At 39.0% G+C, this 19,266-nt stretch overlaps 1 protein-coding gene across 4 annotated transcripts; it reads left to right on the top strand.

Annotated features, from left to right (window-relative positions):
* The first annotated feature begins 8,270 nt into the window (after positions 1–8,270).
* LOC116180873 (15-hydroxyprostaglandin dehydrogenase [NAD(+)]-like) lies at positions 8,271–18,039 on the top strand. 4 transcript variants are annotated; one of them, XM_031501043.1, is made up of 7 exons: positions 14,664–14,719; positions 14,768–14,990; positions 16,841–17,022; positions 17,068–17,194; positions 17,240–17,346; positions 17,397–17,740; positions 17,794–18,039. In XM_031501043.1, exons 3-7 carry the CDS (start codon positions 16,852–16,854, stop codon positions 17,948–17,950), a joined length of 906 nt encoding a protein of 301 aa, XP_031356903.1. In that variant the 5' UTR covers positions 14,664–14,719; positions 14,768–14,990; positions 16,841–16,851; the 3' UTR covers positions 17,951–18,039. The 4 variants fall into 4 exon arrangements, with proteins under 4 accessions (XP_031356905.1, XP_031356901.1, XP_031356903.1 ...); XM_031501045.1 differs by lacking the exons at positions 14,664–14,719; positions 14,768–14,990 and adding an exon at positions 8,271–8,318; XM_031501041.1 differs by lacking the exons at positions 14,664–14,719; positions 14,768–14,990 and adding an exon at positions 14,544–14,603.
* Positions 18,040–19,266: the final 1,227 nt, after the last annotated feature.

The raw sequence follows: 19,266 nt of genomic DNA, 5'->3' as shown, positions 1-19,266 counted from the left end.
CTGAGCGCGCTGTCATCTGTACGTCATTATAACTGGGCGCGGAAACACCTAAGCCCTATAGTGACTGAGAACATATTTATATTATTTGTCATAATATTATTTAGTTGAGAATTCCTTACAATAAAATGTTTAGTCGACCACAATTGGTGCTTAAAAAAGCAATTATATCTGCCTCTTTACTTGAGCTTGAACATTGACGGTTTCTGAAAATATTAGTTCAATGACCTGATGGACAGTTAACTAAAACTGCACAAAAAACATAACTATAGACCTTGACATGTTCTTGTCGCAAAAAATGCATGCAATTTGTTTCTTGTGCATCGAGGTGATACGTTCCGACATTCCTCCCGCAAAATCATTTGTTAAAGAACGCTTCTGACATCTTTTGGGCAAATTTACGAAATGTACTCCTTTGGACATCAAGATAATGGGGTTGAAAGTATTGAAAGACCGAAGTGCGAAGTCTGGATTTGGAGAATGGAGAGCGCTGTGTGTCGGAGTGCCGCCACCGATCCACCTTGTTGTACACAAACTCAATCCCATTGCTTAGATCAACGTAATAGATCAAATTGGAGAATCTTTCGTGGAAGAATCCTGAATCGATACAGGATGCGGAATCACCTAATAGAGTCTGCAGTTACAAGTACATTAATGATGAACGTGGTAAAATATTCTCTTTACCTTCTTTAACGGAAGCGCCAGGAAGACCTGGATTCGTAAAACAATGCGTTTATGAATAATACTACAGATTTAAAAATAAAATTTGTGATTATACCTATTATACCAGAAATGTTCAACTCGAAATAAAATTTTAATGGTCATTTGTTAATACTCGTATTAGGTTGTCCAAATTCTCTAATAGTCTACTGTTTTACATAGGGGAATACGTAGGGAGGTTCGACATTTATGGAATTTGTTTCATTAGGGAATTTTGTTATTAACAAACGATAAAAAAAATTTGAGCGCAAAATATTGATATTTACGTTCGTTGAAAGCATTTCAAAATCAAGGGTCGGAACGAAGGAAGAAAACGTATCTGTACGCGAGACTGGACTGCGTGACGTCAGTAGCCAGAACATTTGCCGTGTAGGCAAAGTATATATATATACGAATTCACGTAACCTGGAACCAATTTATTTATTGTGTGGCCAATGCTGCAAGGTTATCAAAAATCGAAATTTACCCCATGCTAATGTGGAAATGGAGTTGTTGGCTAATAACGTAAATTTAAATCAACCTCTCAGAGCAGCGATACCTATGCATCTGCAAAAACTCCATTTCCACATTCGCATGGGGTACATTTCGCGAATCAGTTTTTTTTACAACCTGGCCGCATTGTGCATACACTAAATAAGTGGGTTTCAGTTCACGTGAATTCTTATACTCTGCCAGTACGGTGCGGCGGAAAATATATCTGGCTACTGACGTCACGTCGTCTAGTCTCGTCCACAGGTACGTTTTTTTTACTTCGCCCCGACCCTTGACTTTAAAGTGCTTACAGTGGACGTACGTATCAATATTTTGCACCCAAATTTGTTTTTATCGTTTTTTAATAACAAAGTCTCTCGATTTCAGTTAAAATAAAAAAATGTCGAACCTGCCTATTGTACTATATTCTAACTATCATCTAAAAAGAATATCCCAGTATTAAAGGCTTACAATGACGTCAAACGTACCATTTTACATTGCATTGATGGTGTCATGTAGGTAATGCCAAGGAGAAAAAGTGTACAGACTACATGTACTTGTACCATACGTGGTGTGTCGCGTAGCGTAGTGTAACCGGCTGGTTACTTTTCAACTCTCCTTACCGTCTCTTCCGTAAACTATTTTATTTGGGCTCGGTTCTTCTTATATGAAATAATTGTTGGGCGCCGGCTAGCTTCAGTTGATAATCCTTTTCTGGCCTCGAGGGAATGGGAAAGGATAAATGAATAAAAAATCAATAGTTCTTTATTAAAAACCTATTATGTTCTTTTTCTCTTAGAAAATCGCCTTTTTGCTGTAAATAATACACGTCAAAAGAAATGGGGGTTGAGGCGGTACACTCCTATAAAATTGGGATTAGCACTCATTCATCCACAAAAAGTCACTGCAAAGAAAGGAAAATCTACGCGAATTAAAATCAAAGTATAATTTGCGGGCGCGACTGTCACAGAGGTTGCTCCGTGAAAAGGCAATGAGCAACTCTCTTTTGCTGCTTGAAATCCCCGTATTTATACTCTCGGAGTTTGTATCCTGTGACCTTGTAACAGTTTAGTTCATTCATATTCAAATTTCAAAATTACCGCTTCCTAGGTTAGGTAGGATATCTGTGAGATGGCGTCACTTGTACGCGTGTTTCTTTCCTCATCGCGTTATTTTTTTCACTTCATTTCCGTTTTAAAGCCAACGAGGTTGTACTTGTTGTAGAGCGTGGCATTGTGAATCCTTCTTAAACCAGTGGGTAATATTTGCCATCATTCCGTGAAATCTCTGGCAATTTTACCTTTTTTTTTTCATTGGCGTTGTCGAGTAGTGTAACTCAGAAGCCGTTTTCTCCATTGCGAGGCTATATATCTGGTTGAAGTTCATCGCCCTACCTACATGTAAGTGAAATGGCGTTGGTTTTCTTTTACGTTATGTTATCTAAAATTCTTTCAGATTCACAATTTGAGGTTGGATAATTTCCATATTTCATTGATTTAAGTATTTTTCATTACCCTCCTGACGATTTCAGGTATGTTATTAAAAATCTCGTTAAGGGAGTGTTACATCTTCATTACTTTTAGGGGGTCCATGTAGTATATGAATTCTTGTACCGGTCAATCCATGTAGTAGATGAATTCTTGTACCGGTCAATCCTTGTACAGACGAATCCTTGTATGGTATAGTTGATAGTATATCCTTGCACATTCTTGTGTGCGGAGGACATTGACCTGGCATAATTTTGGGATAGTAAATGAATTTGCATCTTGCGAATATTCCGGAGTACGGACACCTGTTGATTGCCGGCAGCTATCCGGCGTACCACCGAGTAGATAAGCGCTAACACCTAAACGATACCGGGAGCGACCAGCTGATTGTGGAATTTTCGGAAGATACGATCTTTTACACAACCTTTTTTTTATTTGCTTCAATACCGTTAATCTAGTGTAACCTTCCGACGATTTATGATTGGAGCTTTGTATTTTGTTCACGTCTAGTGTTTGAGGTCGTGGCTCTCTTCAAGAGCAACGCACCTGTATTTAACGTATGGGTAAACGAGCCGGCTACGAGTAAGCTATTTTTGGCCCTTCCGGCTCATATAATCGTTCCGAGCGTTGTAGCTTGGGGTTTGTTTTTGTGTTACAGAACTGGAACTTCGAAGGAGAGCTCTTTTTCGGAGAAGACAGCGTATGTGTTATTCAAGGTAAGATTTTTAATTTACTTGTACCCAGTGTGTATGAGTTGTTATTCGGGTTAACTTAATTCAATCTTTGAATCCATTGAAATCTTAACTACATTTTTGCTCGATCATTGTTGTAGGGGTCTGGTAACGTAATTATTAGGGAAGTGTTCATGAATTTATTTGGGGATTATTTTTTGTCATTTAAAGTATTTGTTATTGTCGTATTGAAGATACATTTTATTTGCCGATCCTGCACCGTTTTGTCAGGATTAATAAATCAGAATTGCTCGTAGTGAGTTTATTATTTGGCTCTCTTGTGTTTTCCCAATTTCTATACAGGAGAGGTCAGAATTTGTGCAAAATTGGGTGGCGCTCAACTAATCCTTTGTAGTAACTACCAAAGATCAAAAACTTATGTTATATGCCCAAACGAACAAACCGCTGTGGAAGATTCTCATCTCGAGCCCTTCTTTTAATTAAGAATCTGAGCTAGCTGGCCGTTTATGCGGCGGGGTTTGAGTTTTACAGCGCCGAACTAACCTCACGTTATAACCTCAATTCGCTTTATCGCGCAAACTCGCACATGCATACGTCCGTGAATTAAGAGGCTTCTATACCAGCGCAAAAACCCTATTTAAAAGTGTTTCGCGCCGTGCCTGTTTATTCTTAAAGGAAATGTAATATTGCTAAAATTCAGTGATTATGATGTTTATAAAGGTGAGATCTAGGATTGTATCTAATTGTTTTTTAAATAGTAACTTTAAATCATACGATACAGAGCGATAAAGAATTGCTATTTTAGACAATATTCAAGGAGTCGTAGATCTTAAACAACAAAAATAGTAGCAAAACAAATTCGATACAATCCTAGCTTTAACCTTCCTATGGTAAAATCCATTCACAGCAATCAATAAAAGTTTATTATATACCAGTAAACAGACACGGCCCGGGACCCCACTGCAAAATTCTATTAAAATTTTATTAGGAAAGTGCTGCCACGTCTTGCGGAATTCAAACTTAAGTTACGTATTTACCGCCCATTTGATAAAAGGAGGAGTTCATTCTTATCTTTCCAACATAATTTTAAATCCACCGGAGTTCTTAGCAAAATAATCTCCTATCTCTGTGAATAGACGCTATAATGCAACAAACTATTATCCCCGATTTTCTATCTATCGATTGCAGGTTGTCGCTGTACCGTTGCTTAAGCTGCGTTTAGTTGTGCGAAGTACCAACAACCATTTGTGAAATTAAAGTTTTGGGTGCTACCTCAATCAATTTTGTGAAATATTGCATTTGAATACTTTCCCATTATCGTGACGAATTCAAACTTAAGTCATAATCTCCCATTTGCTTTCAATAACGAGCATCTGTGCCAACACATTTAACACCGAGATGTACTTTGCACTGTAGTACGTAGAACACCGCTTATCCGCAATAAGTAGCATTTTAACATACGAGACTACCCCGAAGTTAAATGTGTCCAGTGTGACTGTAAGGAATGAATAAATCTATTTATAAAACACATTTTTTTAAAACACAAGATCATCAAGGATTTTAAGTGTGCCCTTTGCGCGTTCGTCACCAAGCATAAATCCAGTCTTAAAAGCATCTAACATTTGACAAGACATGGATCCTGCCAAGGATTTAAAATGTAACCGGTGTGATTTTGTCCCTTAAAACACACATTCAATTTTAAAACACATTTGTTAATACACAAGACCAGTAATAATTTCAAATGCGCCTGGTATTAATTACAACCCCTTAAATCCCGTTACTTTCTAAGGAAATAATCACGCGCCACTGAAATGCCGGGAATGTCAACTCTACACTTGCATCTCTGTTACACCGTGACTCCTTTCGGTGAGCTCCGCACTGTGCAACCGCAAGCGCGCTAGAATTTGAATTTGCGTTGAACTGTATAATAAGGGAAAGGGGTAAATCTACGAGTAAAAAATATACTCGTGGGTCTACTTAGATTGCACCGTTTCGTGTTTTTTTTGCGTAGTCAGCAGGAAACGTGGAAATAAACAAAACAAACGCTTGCGCGTTGATGCGTTAAAGCGAATTCAAATGCAAGCGCTTGCGGTTGGACGTTGTTGAGGGAGTAATTTTAAATGTAGTGTATAGGATAAAAAATATTGTGTGCATCACGGCACGAAAGTTGTTTTCCGGGCCTCAGGAAGTGGACAGGCGAGGCGAAATGCCTTCGCCCCGGAAAACAACCACATTCCCGCCTTGGTACACAAAGTACTATTGTTCAGTCACATTGTCACATTGTAGGTACATACTAGTACTAGTTTGGATAAATAAAAAAGTTCCCGATAGGAACTTGGAATCGATAGCTCTGGTAGCTGGTTCGCGAGCTAAACCTTTTGTTGTAAATCTTCATTTACACAGAACCTTATGCAGGTACTATTTATTTCACGACACAAATTTATATACATTATTTACAACACCCTTTAATACAAATTGAGCACACTAATGTTTATGAAAAATCTTTGAGTCGACTAATTAACACCCTAAAACTAAGAACATTTATTGCAACCATATGGGCTGCAATATTAGCGCAAAGGACCGCATGCAAGCGGTTCCTTTGCCTAGTCACGTATTATATAACTTAAAAATTAGGGCGACAGGCGAAAACAGAAAGAACACGGAAGTCATAAATTGAAGTAAGCATATGAAATTTGTAAAACCACACGAAGCGTGTGAAAGATTGAAAAGGAAAAAATTCTAAGAGTTCTGAAACAAAAAAATTATCAAAGTCCTCGTGTGAGATCGAAGGGACTTCAGCGCATTTTTGTGTGGCAGATCAGTATTCTATTAGCCACTTTTGACCCAACCATGAATAAAAGACCTTGTCGAAGGATACCACATTCCCTTTGACGGTACCCACTTCCGATGTCCCGTTCACCCGCAATTCGCGTTTGAAGATTTAACTCCACCATCAGTAAGATCGTGTTGGGGGCTACCACATTCCCTTTGACGGTACCCACTTCCGACGTCCCGTTCACCCGCAATTCGCGTTTGAAGATTTGATCTCCACCATCAGTAAGATCGTGTCGGAGGCTACCACATTTCCTTTCGGTGCATCTCATTGCTCGAGCTTCTATTGGCGACACGAGAAAGAGAGACAGCCATTCGAAATTTACGAAACGTTAAAACGCGTGACAGAATTCGCAACGGAAGGTAAAAGGTGCCCGAAGTTGACTACCTCTCGAAGACGCGCGCGCGCGCGCCATGCAAAAGGTCGTTAATTTGGCCCCTAGGCCAAAAAACAAAATTCCGGCACGCAGGAGTTGTGCGCGTTTACAACATCTTTCCGACGACACCAATTTGAAAAGAATCGGACCAAAACTGTAGTAGAAGATAGGAAAAAACTGAAAAACCTTCACGTTAGTATACTACGCTCGAGGACGACGCCCAGATGTCGCCAACCCCACATCATGTAGCCCTGCCCCCAAGGTTTACAAATTACACGGCCTTGTAGATACACGTACACCCGTTGCCTTTCTACAAGAGTTCTTCTACGCGCCCACATTTGCTGCCAGCCAGCCGACCAGCCAGCCAGCCAGCCAGCCAGCCAAAGTGAGATTAAAAGCAAAATGCGCTAAAAAATAAATGAAACGTATTCTAACTTAACAAAAATACTTATAAATTAATAATATAAAAACCGGCGGCGTCTAAATTGATAAACACATACCAGATACCTACATTTAAATTTAAACCATTTCCTAAATTAAGTTGGCTCACACAATTTGAAAATTAAAACATTAAAGAATCAAAGTGCAATACCTACCTTAATTTAAAGTTCTGATCAAATATGTATCTACCTTTTGAAATTTCTCCCGAATGTTGCGCAAGGTAAAAACCCCTTTAATTCTTATAGTAGGACTTTGTGCTTTATTTTAGGATGTTTTGTATCTAGGTATATAGTGCCAATTCCTCCCTTCTTCCTTTTGGGAGTTTTCGATTGATGTTCAAATGTTCACAAATTATTGCAATTCACACAATGCTTTGCAAGAAAGTAAGTTATGTACTTAATTTCCCATCTTCCTACAAATGCCCATAAAAGCAGAAGGTTTTACAGGTACTATAAGATAGTCATGTACAATTTGGCCGATGTACCGTGTGTCCTATTTTGGTTGAGACTGCAGTGTATCTGAGCTGTTTTCTGTTCCGGTTTTCGCGACCATGTGCCACTTTTTGTGAAACTTTTAATACCACAAATCAGAATCAATCTAGCTACGTTTGTGTCTGAGATACAGGGTGAAAAGTAAGATTTTTTGAGATGTTATCATAAATCTTACCATGTAAGATAGAAAAAAATAAAAACTGTCAACTGTCAAGTTTAGATATCTTTTACGTTGAATCTAGTGGCGTAGTAAAAAAATGTGTGAAGCATCGTTTCTGAAATTTAACCCAAAGTTCATAGAATAAAGTCGCCGAATGTGGAATACCTCGTTTCATGCGAAACCGGAAGTGACATGTTAATTCCTAAACATGCATTAGATGTCCCTTTAACTGTAATTTCGTTTGGTCTTGGTCCGTACCGCGGCGGTTGCGCATAACCTAGAAAATACTTCAAAATGTGCTTATCTCGCCGAACGAAGTTTTTGTAGTAAGGTGGTTTATACGTTTTCTTGTAACTTTTAAATTGTGGGCGGTCCGTTTTGTTGCCGGCGTGGGGAGTATTATGCAGCCGCACTCCGCAGGCATCCCACCTCTTCGCATATAAATCGATCGAGATCTTGGCGACGGAATATCGTAGAACCTTCGGATTTTCCGCGTGAGATTCGCACTATCGTGTTTATTCCTGGATCGCTTAGTCTGAAAGCTGAAAGCCATTCCCATTCAAGTCAATAATTTATGAATGTGTTTTATGTGAAAATGCGTTTTATAAATCGACCGAGATCTCGACCCCTGATGGGCCACTAAACTTTAGGTTTGCGCTAATTGATAGCTGGCTATGGTCTATACAGGGTGATTATTAAACATGCGGCAAAAATTTAAAGAGCTTTGTTTAATCTAGCGAAAGTCCGAACTCGATACATGACCTAGGGAACGAAATATGTTGATTTCTATTATTTTGAGCCTCGTCTTGAGCGCACAGTTTTTCCTGTTGCCGATTCACTCGAAGTCCTATAACTTTTGTTCCAGTTGAGCCTGCTTTCTGAAAATCAGTAGCGTCCTTCCTTAATGTCCAAAGTACCTGTACGCCAATTTCAATACGATCGACCACTTTCAAAAGAGTTATAGCGCACACAGACGGACGGACGGACAAGTACGAGTATAAGAATCTGAGGATTGATTCTTAATAATTTGTGCCAGTGCTGTGTTGTAAAAGGGCGAAGTCCATCTTTAATGGCTAACTTTTAGGTGAGTTCATATAGTAGTTCATATCCATTCGATAAAGTTATCACTTACCAATTACAACGAGCTTTATAGCTTTTTTTCCGATATGAACTTGAACTTGAAGTGCGCCCCATTTGCATACAAGTCACAATCTAACACAAAAGCCGAAAGCAAAAGTAGCCGATACGAGATACACGGGTGTATACTTACTTTTTGATTTGATTTACGCAAGGTATACGGTAATCGGATGTTCCTGGTAAAACTCTCAGGTTTACTCATATGAAACGTTATAATGTATTTACAGCAATCCCCGAGTATTAGAATGATGCGGTTCGCAAACTCTTATCCGCAGATTGCATTAATAGGTGTTTGTCTATCGCTGTTACTAAATGATATAGACAAATCATACTAGATTACTGCTTACCTACTAAATTTATTCTTATTTTGCTTTTTTACACCAATTTAAGCAAAATTACCTATTGTATTTTTTGTAGTCTCTCCCGTAATATAAATAAATAAATAAACTAAACAAATATAAACAACGAGCTCCTGGGGTATGGCTATAGCATGTGCAAAATCAAATTTTAAACCTGATGTTAGTTTTGCTTTTATTTAAAGTGTATATGTAGGTATGAAATTTCATTTAATTGCTTCCATAAGTAAGAAAGTTGGCACTGCACATCCTACATAAAACCAAATTTGGAAAATGGCGATTCATTTGCTTTTATTCCAAGTGGATATGTATCAAATTTCATTTGAATGTTTCCATAAATAAGAAAGTTAGCACTGCGCATGCGCAAAATGAAATTTTGAAACTGGCGTTTAATTTGGTTGTATTCCAAGTGGCTATATATCAAATTTTATTTAGGTAAATCCCTCCATAAATAAGAAAGTTGGCACTGTGCATGCGCAAATACCAAATTTTGAAACTGGCGTTAAATTTGCTTGTATTCCAAGTAGCTATGTGTCAAATTTCATTTAAATCCCTCCATAAATAAGAAAGTTGGCACTGCGCATGCGCAAAATCAAATTTTGAAACTAGCGTTATATTTGCTTTTATTCCAAGTGGTTATGTATCAAATTTCATTTAAATCCTTCATAAATAAAAAAGTTTGCAATTCGGTTTATAAATGGTCGAGATGCGAAAAGGGCACAGTGAATGCTGATCGATTAGGCTCAATTTTTGGAATTGCGTTTTATATGGCTAAAGCTATACGCATATTGAATTTCATGCAATTCGGTTCATAACTCACAGAGATGTCAAAAGGGCCTTCCTTATTTTTTGGGCTACATTGCCAATTCACGAACTCAGATCTACAAATTTGATAAAGAATCCATCTACTAAATTTCATCGTAATCGGTCCATTCGTTATCGAGATATCGTGCTAACGGACGGACAGACGGACAGACACCGCAAAATTATAAACTCGCTAGGAGCTCGTTAATCAACAAATGAATATGTAATGTTAAGCTTTTAAAAGTTGAACTAACGTAGTTACGTATGGTTCCGTCAACGTACGCAAATAACATCACATTCCTTAACATTATAGTGACATCGCAACAAGGTTTTGCATAAAAACGTTGTCAAAGTAATATTGGTATAACGTTAGTCTTCTGAATGTTATTTTAACGTAATAATGTCCCGTTCCAGCGACGCAAGTCCAAAAGGTTACAATTTTTAACATTACAACAACGTCGTATCCACGGTTTAGAAAGAAAAGCCATTCAAGTATCGTTGGTATAACGTTGATGTTTTGTTTAATTGAGTTGTTTCAAAATGCAACATTCGTTTAACGTACCAAACGTTTTTTAACATTGCTTGTCAAGTGGGAGTGGTCCTCAAATAACTACGACAGTGATACTCTACCAAATAGTTATTTATATAACAAGAGCGCGAAGTTCAATTTCGCGCATTGAGACTGAAGGTATTTTGACGAGGCGAAGCCGAGTTAAAATATCAGTCAAATGCGCGAAATAACTTCGCGCTAGCGTTATATACAATATTTTTTCTACAACTGAACCGATTGTTAATTAAATTGCTGTTTAAGTTCAACTTTGTCCCGTGCGCGAAATACTTTTTTCTACTCCTATGTCGTAAACATACCCAAAATGTCACCCTGTACTGCACGTCTAAATCGTTCATTATATCATACGGTTGCATAATGAAAATTAGAACTGTTACTTAATATATATATATATTACGTAACAGGTTAAAGGTCAAACGTGAAATGTTAATTTAGTAGGTTGTCAGCCCTGCCAAATGAATGAAGTAACGTCAGATTTTGTTGTTGTAGGTTATGTTTCACATTTTGTAAACTTCTTTGAACAGAATTACTCATAATTTGTTTAAACATTGCCATTTGTATGAGAATGGAGCCTGTATGTAATTTATTAGCCGTGCCCAATTATTTTTCATAATCGTAATGGGCTACTCAAGATTAGTTTGAAGCTGCGTTTAGCTAATTAAGCAAACTCTGTTGCTACTATTTTGTATTTTAGAAAACTACAATAAGTACTCGAAGAATTAATGGATGGTGCCAATTACGACTTGCATGGAACACGGAATAATGCACTTTAGAATACTGGGTAGTCCGATGCTTCCTTCTCGGGAAAACTCGTTAAAAGACGCAGCGTTTTGAAGGCCTTAGTATTATCGATAGTTAGATACCTAATACATTGGCAACTGCATCAATAGAAATCGTTCAAAACTGTAATGAAAAAGAGCACAAACACCATCTGAGCTAGTTAGGTAGTAATCTTCAACTTCAACACTTGTATCGTGTATCCTATTGGCTATTGCATCTATGGTGCTAAAATGAAACTCACATTGCAGTAAGGAATAGGGATGTAAAAACCCTGCAATACACTTCCAATCTAAGTAAAAAGTATTTATAAAATTCTTGCTCGCTGGCGTGCATTCATGGAATATAAATGAGGTTACGTTGTATTTTGTATTCCTTTTAAATAGACCATGACATTTGACACTTGACAGTTCTAATTTTTAGTTCGAAGTTCGGATATTTAGAACCAAATCAATCGTAATCTATCAATCTTTTATCAATTATATTCAAGTCGTAGAAAAAGTATAGTACATAATTCGAGTGCTAATGCCTATTACGCACTCGATTTAATTACAACACTCGCTCGCTGCGCTCGCTCGTGTCGCAAAATACTCGTGCGAAATAGGCTTCTTAGCACACTTATTATGCAATATACTATTTTTCACTGTTGACGATTTCGCGCACGTTGTCAAGAGCAACCTTACTTATTAATCAACCGATTAAAAATCTAGTACTTCGCGTTACGAAATCCGTCAGAAAATGACAGGTTTTTTTGACAGTTGTAGAAAATTGAAATAGAAGTGCAGAAACGGTATTATTGAAAAACGAGTATAAATGTAGGAACACGAGCGCAGCGAGTGTTCCTATTATACGAGTTTTTCAATGACCGTTTCGGCATGCGTGTTTCATACTATTTTTTCTACGAAAGTGAAAAATTCTTCTCTAGAAATTAGAAATTTCAACTAGCCAAATAACGACAAAAAATCGTATAGTCTGATCGTAGTTGGATGTTTCAATTGTAAATGATCCAGTAAGCCGGTTGCCATGACAAAACATAATTGTTTGAAAAATCGTAAATTTAAGTCAAACAATTTGTGGCGTAGTGAAGAAGTGTTAAGATAGATTTTGACGAAACTGAAGATGAAGAAGGTATGTGCACCCCGCCGGACGTTGCGGAAATGGCTAATGCGGTTTCGCATGAATTGCTACCCCAAAAGTCTAAGCAGCGTTTCGGAAAGGAGCGTTTTCATAAGAGAACAAATCGCTAAGTTTTTGAGAGAAGCGCCTGATGAAACATTTGTAATGATGAAGGTTTGTGAATTTCTTATTGTATTTTTAAAACATAAATAAGCATAATTTAATTACAGGTTGCTCTCGTCCTTGGAGTGGCTGTAGCTTGCCGTCGGAGCGAACGTTGTAAAATGACTGTAACGGATTTCACATAACAAGATGCAATTTTATTGATACTTAACCATTCCTGACTCCAAGAATCATGTCCCAAGAACGTTTTCTGTAGCAGAAGGCAAAGAAAATTCTACCATTGTCTGTCTTATATAACGAAACTGTGAATAAAGCAATACAATTACAAAGAGTTACTTCGCATATGTTTATTAGCGTGTAGAAAATGCGTGCAGAAAATATTTTTTTCTATTTCGATGTGGAAACAATACCGAAACCGTACTTGATTGGCCCAGTTTGCGTGCGTTTCTAGACAGAAATGATGCCGAAAGAAATAGAAACGCATTATTTTTTTTATTTTGTTGGATTGGTATCCCTCGCTTTTTTGCTGTCAACGGTATCCGTCAAATCAAAACTAAACATAACCTATAAAGTGTAAATAACGTACGAGGAACTTGACCGATTGTATTAATTCCGATTAATTTTGAATATATACTCCAAAGGGTAGAACTTTTTTTATTTTTACTTAGCGTAGTAAATATACCAACAGTACATTCTTGCTTACTTTTTGAACTCCCCTTCTCGGCCAGCCAGTTTTCAAAAATTTTGTACTCCTCGTACTTTACTTTCGATTTTACAGGTAGTAAATTTAACGTCGCTTCATTGGCAATCTCTTGGATCTCTGGTGGGGTACAAGAGACGTGTTTGTCATCCGTATTCATCATAATTCATAACTGCCGCAAAATGGAATTATGACCAAATAATTAAAAGTTTGAAGTTTGAAAATACAGGAATCAGGTTAGCCAACGTGAAAATAAATGAACTGTGTCTATTACCAACATACACTGAATGATAGTTTAAAATTACCTAACAACGCCTAAAGGCAATATTTATAATTTGTATATATTATTTAAAAGTCGAAATAGAAAAAATAGTATAAAGCACACGTGTCATTTGACTACTTGTCGCACTCGGCTTTTACCGCATTCGCCGCTACGCGGCTTATGCGGCAAACTACCTCGTGCGACAATCTTCGCCAAATGACACTTGTACTTTAATATACTATTGCCGCACTAGTGTTTCAAAGACCTGTTTTCACAATCAATTTACCTACAAAAACAATCGTGTTTCTACACTTTCGTAGAAAAAATAATTTATATGTAGTTGAGTAATTAAATAGTAAGCATACGAGATAGCGACTATTTGGCGTACTAATATGTGGAGTGTACGTGTATGCCCTCTTTTCATTGGATGTAGGCTTGTTGTTCTTTTTCGGAGAAAAACAAGCTACGCTGTTATCACATAGACATCACAATCAATAATTGTCTTCTTTGTCGAATCCTCGAGCAATCCTTTAGATTTAATTGGCCATCACAATTGCTTCAAAAGGGTTGGTACCTTTGAGGTTCAAGATTGTTGGCAAGGAAGTTTAATTGTGGATGTTACAGATATTGCAATATTTGCACTAGTGGTGCCAATATAACAATATGCACAGTGAAGATAAGACCGCTCGTGGAGACAATCTTTCTCGGTAATTATTAGTTGTAATTACGTGATAAGATAATTAACGCTGTTATATTGACCAACAAACAGTGTACCATTGTTCATTTGTGTCAGTTGTCTCTTCGAGCACTACTCCATGTAAGAAAACAGGGTGAGTAATTGAGGCTCACTACATATTTTCATACTGTAAAATGCTTGGTTGTCAGACTACGGTCTTGATCAGTGAAAAGCATGTTTAATGGAGATTTCAGAGAGGTATTTCAACTTTAAATTCAAATTTTGAGATGTGCTTAAGGAAATGGAGGGGGGTAGTTTATAAAATCCGTTTAGTAGATAACGTCGGTCACAACATACACGATTTGTGTAGGAACGAGGCCCTCGAACTGTAACTGTTTCAGTCGCCTGGATGCTGGGTAAGTCGCGAGGGGTGCTCGCGTTGTTAATTTTATGCGTAACGACTTTTATGGGCGTCGTCTGGTCTTCGGGAACGTTCCGGTCTCGATCGATTAACGAGGCGGGGCTAGACGAAGTAAGTGGGGAAAGCATGAACCAGCTCCAGACAGCGTTCTTCTTCTAGCTGAATCTCCGATACTTTGTATGGCGGCTACTCTTCTAGGCTGGGGCGTATGCCTTTCGCCGAGATAACATGACCCAGACACTCACGTCCTTGCAGCAAAGGTGGCATTCGGTTCGATTGGCACGAAGTCCCAGTTCCTGGAGAGTCTTGAGGACGGTCTTTACGGCCCTGATGTGTTCTTCAAACGTTGACGACAGCAGGATTAGATCGCCCAAATAAGCAAGTAGGTGAATATTGTACGGAACCAAGTGTCTCTTAAAGTTACCCATAAGTCTCTAGTGCAGGAGCGTTCCGTAACTCGAAAGGCATCCGTCGGAACCCGCACATTCCAGAGGGGGTAACGTATGCTGTCTAGTTTTAATCTTTTTCGTGGACTTTGATCTGCCAGTGTCCACGCTGCAGGTCGATTGTGGAAATATAACCTGTGATGTTTGGCGTCGTGCAGGAAGTCATCGATGGCGGTAGTCTATACAGACGCGAATTATCCCATCTGGTTTGGGCACCAAGACAACAAGAGTGGACCAAGCGCTTTCGCATTCCTCGATAATGTTAGGTTCCTTCATCAATTGAGCTGATTTGGTGGTTCGGAAATGGGCTGACCATGATGGTTCTGTGGGAGCCGAAAACACTTCTTCGTTTTAGAACAGTACCTGTTCGAGCATCATTCTTTCATCTAGGGTAAAATGTCTTCCGTCGTCCGGTCTTAAAGCCACGAGCAAAACCTCCAAAGACATTACTGGCTGGTCTCCAAAGTGCATCTTTTCCCAGAGACGATCGAACGGAGTTTTCTAAGGTGATGGTGTACAAGTGTCATCCGGCGGTGGGTGGCTTTTCTGGTACACCTGCCCAGGTTACTTCGGCTTCCTCATCGATTGCAGTCTTTGGTAGTGGAGTGTATACCATACTTTCGTCGTCTCGATGTGGGATAAGTAGTATGGGAAGCCGGTACTCCTCGAGCATGCAGTGTACCGTCTCTTGGTGTAGCTGTCAGTAGAAACTGAATTGCGGTGTCCGGGTTTTTTCAGACACCTTCTCTTTTTCTATAAAAGAAATCCGTTGTACCGGCCGGTCATACGTGTGCCAACATCTTTTCGGCACGTCGATGACCTTTTCATTGACGTCTACCCTCAGCAGTGCCTTTGTAAATGGTGCATTGTAAAAAAACACCATTGTTACCCATAAGTCCTTTCCCTCGAGCACTATGGGCACTAAAGCTCCCTTTACGATATAGCGTGTTCTCTTTCCATCAGCCAGGGCGACGTCCGTTTCTGTGTTGGTTAACTGGTGGCTTTGTAGTTCGTGGCGCCGGCGCCGGTGTCCAAGAAGTTTGTACCATTATGCCCTAGTACGGATAAGAGGGCGGCTGGGCGAGAGCAGACTATAAATTGCGCATTCAGAGCGCCGAAACAGACATCTTGGTGTGCTCAATTTTTTGGATTGCTGTCCTTGGAATTCCTACGTCGGACACCTAGTGTCCCACAGCCATAGCATCGCAAGACGGTTTTCTCCTTGGTAGTTTTGATTTTTGACATCTGCTCCTTCTTATTTTGACATACGTGGACATCGGGGCTTCAGAATTTGCAAAAGAAACAACGTTGCCGGTTCCCTCTTGGTTAGTTCGGCAATGGCGTCGACCCATGTTTCCGTGCCACCGTGTAGCGGCGAGATCTTCTAATATTAAAGGAAGCTCTTTAACGGGAGAAGTTTCCACATTCCTTCGGTATTGGTGGTGGATCATTCCTTCTTTTTTTTGGCGTGCGAGTATAATTGCATAATCTCTCCTCATGACGGGAATGGTCAAATTTTCCCCACCGTTCAAAGTCCAAAGGTTGCTCGTCGTTCAATGTTCAAAGGTTGGTGCACGTTCAAAGTCCAAAGGTTGGTCATAGTTCAAAGACTCTGAAGACCGCAATTTCCACAGTCCTTTACACATTAGAGCACCATTGGGGATTCATTATTGGAGTGAAGTAGGAAGGAAAAAAGAAATCGTTCTTGTTTAACTAATCGTGACACACATCCTCCAGACAATTCTATGACTTTCTAGATGTAGATAATATGTTAATACGCTTTCAGACTATTATGCAATGGAATACATTTCGAGGATGATGAACAGCATCGCCATACCATTTTTGGCACTAATTACCTGCGCGAGCACAGGCAGTTATGATTTTAATGGAAAGATTGCTTTGGTCACCGGCGGAAACCGAGGGATCGGTTTGGGCATCACCACCCAGCTTTTACGCAACGGAGTGAAGGTAAACCCTCGAGCGGGCAACGCAATCGCTCATGCGTATTTTTAGGGAGTTACCATGGTCAGTGTTAACGAAACGCGTGGAAGTAAGGCCGTTCGGTTACTAACTGAGAAGTTTGGGAGTGGAAAAGTGATCTGGCTCCGAGCTGATGTTAGCGACGAAAGAGAACTTGAGGGTAAGTTTTGAAATCTCCAGGAGGTTTACGGACGATCAATTTTAGAAGCGTTTAATGCATCAATTGCCCACTGGGGGGCTTTGGATATTGTTGTCAATAACGCCGGAGTGTCTGACGAACCACACCCGGTTAGATTAATTAATGTTAACTCAGTAAGTAACCTCACGGGGTGTGACAGTTGGAATTGACAAACAACTTGCAGGTGGGAGTAGTGCAAGGCACCATATTAGGGTTCAGGTACATGAGTGTAGCTAAAGGTGGACGTGGTGGGGTTGTAGTTAACGTGGCTTCAATTTATGGAATAGACCCTAGCTTAATAATACCAGTTTATAGCGGTACGAAAGCCTTCGTTATCGGACTGGGACGCTCATTTGGAAGTCAGCTTTATTACAACCACAACAAGGTCCGCGTAATGACAGTCTGTCCAGGGGTCACCAACACCGATCTTATAAGTGACGAGTCAATTATGACGTCCACAACCAATGAATTTCTACCAGGACTCACGGAGATTGGCTATGTAGGGTCCAAGTTTTTATATAAACAAACGTAAGTGCATACACCACGTCGTAGCATGTAACGAATGATTAAACCTTTTGCAGACCTGATAATGTGGGTAAGGCCGTAGTGGTAATGCTAAATAATGGTGATAGTGGAAGCGTTTGGGTATCAGAATACGATCAGCCACCTTATGAAGTTGAATTTCCGGATAGGAAATCAATGAAGAAGAGCAGTTTCATCGATCAACTATTCGACTAGCAGATCGAGGAGTCACCAAATATTACTCAAAAATTAATTAAAAATTTCTTCCATCGAAATACATGTTAATAAAAGTTTGTATCACTATCCAAAACACTTTTCTTGAATTTGCTTAGGGGCCCAGTGGGTGAGGTAGTGCAGATGGGCCGCAAAATAGTTTGATCGGACGATTATGTCGTCGAAGTAAGCGCTGGGATGTAGCTGGGGGCGTTCCACAGCTCAAATGGCATCTTTTTATAAGGATGCGGGAGGATAAAAAGGCAAGAAAGTGGGAAATGAAAAAGAGGTGCTCAGAATAATAACAAGTGGTAGAAGGTGGGCAAAGGGGAATAGGAAATAGCTGAAGATGGTGGGGAAAATGGCGAGGCAAAAGCAAAACAATTGAAGTAGAAGAAGAAAAGAAAAGACGAAACTTTGTATTGGATGTGAATTGTTTTTCCTATCAACACTTCAACATTTATCCATTCCTCGTTCAATCCATGGCATCAATATAATGTAGCAACTCTTACTACACGAGTTGGCACATATTTTCTTCAAAAAGTTTGCGTAGCTCTGAGTAAATGTTCACTATGATTTACAGGTGTTTAAATATTTAGACTAGTGTTTCGTAAAAAAATGTATCAACAATCACAGCACGTGGACACTAGAAGATCATTAACGCTGATATATTTCACCATTCCTAACAAACAATGTTTTAAGAAGGTTCCCATTTCCATTTCTGTTAGTTGTCTCCTCGAACACTTCTTCAACAAAACAAGGTGAGTAAGCGGGTTCTACCACGTATTTTCGTACTGCTTCTTTATCTTGGGTTTTTTAAAGCTATTCTGAATATCAATCTTCATTTACCGAACAAACGCAGGCGAAAAAAAATACAAACGCGGCAATTTATAGAACAAAACGCGGCTCTATTAAATATCTATTTAACAGTAACAAAACAGCCAACAAAATATCTACAATATTTAACAGTGGCCGCACTGCCTGCGTGCATTTTGTGATAATCAGTTATGCTATTAGCTCCGAAGTTTTCTTCTGTCAATTCCCACATACAGGCTGTCTCGTCAACATTCCTTATTCAATACAAATTAATATCGTCACAACTTTATGATACAAATTTAAATTAAATTAAGCAAATCGATTCAAAGAATATGGTTTCGGCAAAGAAATTCTAGAAAAAAATGTTCAAAATTCGGTAAATATAATTAACAATCATTTATACTCCTGTTCTCAAATAGGCAACTTGTTACCATAACAAGCAGGCATTTATTTAGTAAATAAAGTTTCTCTCTCAAGTTGGAAAGTACTCAAATGCGTCGAGC

Source organism: Photinus pyralis, unplaced genomic scaffold, assembly GCF_008802855.1.
Source record: "Photinus pyralis isolate 1611_PpyrPB1 unplaced genomic scaffold, Ppyr1.3 Ppyr1.4_LG9, whole genome shotgun sequence".
Taxonomy (NCBI): Eukaryota; Metazoa; Arthropoda; class Insecta; order Coleoptera; family Lampyridae; genus Photinus; species Photinus pyralis.
This window is presented reverse-complemented; position numbering and strand designations above follow the sequence as displayed.

Coding starts and splice junctions, on each gene's coding strand:
- LOC116180873 (XM_031501041.1), top strand. Junction 17,023..17,067: donor TTTTACGCAACGGAGTGAAG/GTAAACCCTCGA, acceptor GCGTATTTTTAG/GGAGTTACCATGGTCAGTGT. Junction 17,195..17,239: donor CGACGAAAGAGAACTTGAGG/GTAAGTTTTGAA, acceptor GATCAATTTTAG/AAGCGTTTAATGCATCAATT.